General features: G+C 40.9%; 2 protein-coding genes and 1 pseudogene across 2 annotated transcripts; 2 read left to right on the plus strand and 1 right to left on the minus strand.

Annotated features, from left to right (window-relative positions):
- Nucleotides 1-237: 237 nt before the first annotated feature.
- On the plus strand, nt 238-642 carry LOC149065334 (DNA oxidative demethylase ALKBH2 pseudogene; annotated as a pseudogene).
- LOC149065335 (uncharacterized) lies at nt 371-1328 on the plus strand. Its single transcript, XM_089254240.1, has 2 exons — nt 371-807; nt 915-1328. Exons 1-2 carry the CDS (start codon nt 658-660, stop codon nt 1155-1157), a joined length of 393 nt encoding a protein of 130 aa, XP_089110366.1. The 5' UTR covers nt 371-657; the 3' UTR covers nt 1158-1328.
- A 907-nt stretch (nt 1329-2235) lies between these two features.
- Nucleotides 2236-3555, minus strand: LOC149065336 (uncharacterized protein F54H12.2-like). The gene has a single exon (XM_089254139.1). It carries the CDS (start codon nt 3553-3555, stop codon nt 2236-2238), a length of 1320 nt encoding a protein of 439 aa, XP_089110265.1.
- Between the last annotated feature and the right edge of the window lie 1600 nt (nt 3556-5155).

Genomic DNA, 5155 nt, shown 5'->3' on the forward strand with positions numbered 1-5155 from the left:
CATGGGATGTTTTCTGCGGTTATCAACTAATTTCCGTTCTCACGGGGTGATTGTTCTTCCCGATAATTACTATACGCTCATTGGAGTTCAAATCCAAAATAAAACTAAATGGGGCAGGGCCGTACTCGTCCAATTGGGAGGGTTCCTTGATTTCACTCAGTGCGACCCCATTTCTTTGAAACCTTGTTCGTAGTCTGTGCTTCTCATCATTTCTGCTCGTGTTCTGTAGCTGATAAGATGGATCTGAACGTGGACTACAAGGCTCGAATTCTGAAATCTCCGAAAAAAATCCTAGATACATTAGAAGTCGAGTATTTGCCACCAGAACTTTTCAAAATCGTCTGTGGGAAAGAGCTCCCAATACCACGACAGCATGCCGCTTATGGCGATAGCGGACTTACGTATTCTTTTAGTGGTCTCAGATTGACAGCCAAGCCTTGGTTGCCAGTTCTCCAAGAGGTGAGAGACGTTATACAAGCAGCTACGGGTTGCCTATTCAATTTCGTCCTCATCAACCGCTATGCTGACGGGACTCGTCGAATCGGGAATCATCGAGACGATGAATCTGACCTGGAGGCTGATTATCCGATAGCAACGGTATCACTTGGAGCTGAAAGAAAGATGATGTTCAAAGAAAGATGACTCTCCCTACTAACAATGAAAGTGCCAACGAATCGATTCTGGACACACGGGATTCCTGCCACCCCTGAGGTAAAGGAAGCAAGAGTCAGCCTGACGTTCCGTAATATGTGCAACGGTCCTGATGTTTCACCACCACCGATGAAAAAGTTAAAGACAAATGTGAAGGTAAGCGAATTTTCAAACTTTACAATTTCATAATGATGTTTTATTTCTGAGCTTTTCATTTGATGAGATTTACTCATATCCCCTTTTTTTTATATATATTATTATAGGATGACGGTGCTTTTTCACCATCCGATGTGCCTCAGCATCATTATGAAGTGGGTAATGCGATGTACGTAAAGGTGTGCAATTTTAGAAGTGATGTATATTGCCATTTGAGAAGATACGCTCTATATGGACAAAAATATTACCCTACGAAAGATGGTATCACTCTCACGAAAGAGGACTTTATGGAATTATGTGACAGTGATGACGTGATCCGCCGGTCTCTAGCATACGACAACGGTGAGTAATTCAATTAACGATCACGTAAAAGTGCGCGTTCGCTGTAAGACTGTTTTCATAGAGAAAGTCGAGGGTGTCTCCACATGTATCGTGTTGTCTGAAGATCAGTGGAACAATTTAATTTTTACTGAAAATAACGCACTTTCTAGTATAACCCTGCTAGTGCATAATGACACCGATTTATTATCGGTATATGACCCCCCTCATCAAAATGATTTTGAATTCACCCTCGGTGCTTCAACGAAAGACTTTTACCGTGCACTTATATACATGAACTTGGACGATTTCGCTTCCAAACTCAAGGACACTATCATATCAAACAATGATCAAAATGAAATTATTGAATTTTCTGGTGACATACGTGTCGCAGACTACATCGATCTAGATTTTTTCAAATCGATTCGTATTTCAGATTTGATTAAGTAGGCTGAACGACGATTTATCCAAACACCCTATTCCCTCATGTATAACCCTTATTAGCCTTGTATCGATCTTTATTCATTGTATAATCATTATTTATCTCATTTAATAAATGTTTTCTTATTTTCAATTGCTTGTGTTTCATTTGTGTACTGTTTTTAAATAACCAACGCCAGACAATTTTTTTTTTAGACTAAATACTTTATTTCTTGAATAATAATCGTACAGCAAAATTTTTCTTTACATATTGATAAACAGCAAAATCATTTCCTTTCCTGTTTAGTTTCTTAACAATTCTTTCTAAAGCTACATTTCTACTTCTCTGTATAACAAAGAACATAGCGTATTGTCCACATACATTGGAGGTAGGTGATTGTAGAGGAGTCGAGTTCCATAAAATGTTTTTATATCTTCTTGTAAATGATGCAATTTCTTTTCCGTAAGTCTCTGGCTTCTGTCCGTATGAATCGAAAAATTCCAAGGTGTTCTTGTCCGGAATGTTGATTGCCATCCAGTGAGAACCAGGTTCTGTGTGCTCATCCGCGTTCACAACTAAAGACGCCGGATAGGTTTGAATATGCACGGGTAGCATGTCACATGGAAACACATCGATGAAATATGGTGTTTCGCGTTCTAAAATTGTTTTTATCTGAGATGAGTACGTATTTAACTGCTGAAATCGTAGAGGATGTTTCGTGCCTGATTTATTTCTATGACGTTGTCGAACTCCAAGTAGACAATGACGGAAACTGGTTGGACGAGCGGAGCTTTAAACTTTGTTTCCAGTCGTAGGTTGCCGTGTCTGATCAGATTGAAATGATCGCCTTGGCAGAGATCGGCGCTCAGATCAAAGGCGTAGATAGCGTATCCCAATGGGAACTCACTTCTAGAGATATCTATACCCCTGTCTTGACAGGCTTTTTCAGCCCCCAAAAACAAACTATGATACGCTCTAACATATAATCCTTGATCATATTGAGGCTCTAGAGGTTTGAAAGGAACTGGCTGTCCGTCAGTATACGCGGCTATGAAGTTAAGGTCGTAATGTTTAAACTCGAACGGCGACTTGCTATACGATCCCGAAAAAGCGTCGTCGTCTACTATTCCGACTACCACTCTTTTGGGTAGTTGTCCAACGACGACACTGTCTTGAACCCACGACATGCTTCCCTGATGTAGCGAGTAAACTTCACACACTACTCTGTCTATCGGATACTTGGTTGAAGTATGACTTAGAGCTTTCGCATGTCCTACAAGCACACCAGGAGACACTTTGACGTGTCTTATGTATAAACATGCGTCACGGAGAACAACTTTGAAGTTTGCACTTTTGTCTGGTGAAAGCAGACAGAATTCTGACTTGCTACGAATCATATTTATTCTTAGAGAAACGAGATTCAGCAAGAGCCGTTGTTGACAAAATATGTCCCCGTGAATCGAACCAATCATGTCTACGGTCTTACTTTCTTCGATGAACGCCGCTCGCTGTATTAAACCCTCATTGGGATCCTTTGACGTCGGGTTCACATCACTCATTTTTCCGGCAGTGTCTTTATAAAAGAGTTCTGTAGTCAGTTGGCTGGTTTTGCTTTCGTTACCGTGGTTCAAGAGTTTTTCTATCATAGCTCTGTAGGGGTACGTGTTACTGGAAGATGATATCAGACGGTCATTCAGAGAAACATCAACCTGGGAAAACATGGATTGCAAGAAAAGGTTCACGGGTGCGACTTTATTCTTTTTATCTAGAAAAGACCCATCACCTTTCACGACCTTAGCTTTCACGTGAATTAACGTTTGAGAGAGATCCAGATACTCATCACCACTTCCTCCAATGTCAAATTCCAGAGGGCCTCCATCGGAGACGTTTGAAAGCGGGTAATAGGTGACCCATTTTCCGCTTTCTATGGTAGTTTGTGTTCCGGGTAGAGTGAAAAGGTTGAGTTCAGATTTTGCCAGTTGAGGAGAATCCTTCAAGACAAAAGCCATCGCGGATCGAAAATATCGTGTGTGTTCCCGCTGGGTCGTTTGGCTAAAATGATGCGTTTCGCCTTCTTGCGTTTCCTTTTATGTCCCGCTCCAAACATGGACCGAGTTTTGGCCACTGCTTTTTCTGTCAGTATCTTTCCAGCTTCACCCATTCGTCTTTTCGCTGCTCTTTTAACGTTTTCACCTTTCATTACGTCATCAGCTATATCAGCGCCAGAGCGTAAAATCTGTCTACCAACAGTTTTAGCACTCTTTTTATAAGAAAAGGCATGGCTACTCTAAAAAGACTTCCGAATATACTACCTAGACCGTATCTTCTCTGCATTACAACACCCGAATAATACGGCAGGCCTTGTCCGGCTTGTCGAACATAGTAGTCCTCAAACTGTTTAGTGCAACAATGGTATGGAACCTTCATCTTTCGTATTTAGTTCGTAAATGACAACGGATCGATAAGACCAGTGTTTTTATAAGAGCTGTCTCATACGGAAGTGAAGAATCAGAATCGACTTTCCTCTACTGAAAGGTATGTGATTTCCCGAACTATCTCGAATTTCTATCTCTATAGTCTGGAATTCTTTTCGAGCTATAGGGAGATAGTGAGGTCTATCATAATGAGAGCTTATAACCTCGTTATCTTTTCCTTTCATGCGAACGACTCTCAGTAGTGGAGCTTGCACATCTCCCACAACCTGAGGCTGCACAATATCGGAATAGATATACAAAACTGGAAAAAACACGTTTGTGTCAGCAACGTAAGGACTTTCGGTAGTTTCTTCGATCAGCGATGGTTCAAATCCCAGTAACTCAGCAATGCCAGTTTTTAACAGAAGTTTTGCCCCATCTTTTAGTGTTATTTTCACTTTCCTGGTGTTTTCATTGTAATTGAACAGTATTTTGTTTCTTAAAGCTGGTATCTTCAAGCCGTTCAAGAGATCTGGGACTGTCTCGTAATATCCGACTGGTACGTTTCTTCCTTGCAATTTATCATCACCAAGATCGAACCCGAACAGATGATTTTTTTCGGTTATGTTGTACCACGTGTGAGAATAAACAATCTCCGAAAGCGCACATTCCCATTCGCCAGTCAAACTTATTGGAAATGGCAATCTTGTGACAAAATGAGATATAGTGATTTCAGGATAGTATGACCCTGAACTGTCGCTGGGAAGTGTTACATAGAACGACATCTTGTTGAGTGACCGATAATTATGTGAACACTGTCACTTATATGCGCTCGTTTAACTTGCTGTCGTAGCCTTTAAATTTTACGTAATACTCCATCCTACCTCTTACCTTGCGTCTCTTTAGAATTTTTTCTACTTGATAATACTCGCTCCGCTTCACTTTCTGCAATTCAGATTCGTAAAAAGTACCATGGACAATCTCGCCACCAGAGTCGGCTATCCTGCACACAGGAGGAAATCGCTCGAGTCTCTCTTTAATAGTGAAAATTTCACGAGTCCAATTATGCTCATATCCTTTCTCGAAAACCATTTTTGCGCGACTTATGCGGACCGTATCTCCGATGTCAAACTTGAACTTTGACTTCACGGGTTTCAAGATATCTTTATACAGTTCATTCCAAACGACCGATTGA

The sequence above is a fragment of the Pholcus phalangioides genome, unplaced genomic scaffold (genome assembly GCF_987345545.1).
Source record: "Pholcus phalangioides strain wild (caught in Gottingen) unplaced genomic scaffold, Ppha-v1.0 ptg000040l_1, whole genome shotgun sequence".
In the NCBI taxonomy this organism is placed as follows: domain Eukaryota; kingdom Metazoa; phylum Arthropoda; class Arachnida; order Araneae; family Pholcidae; genus Pholcus; species Pholcus phalangioides.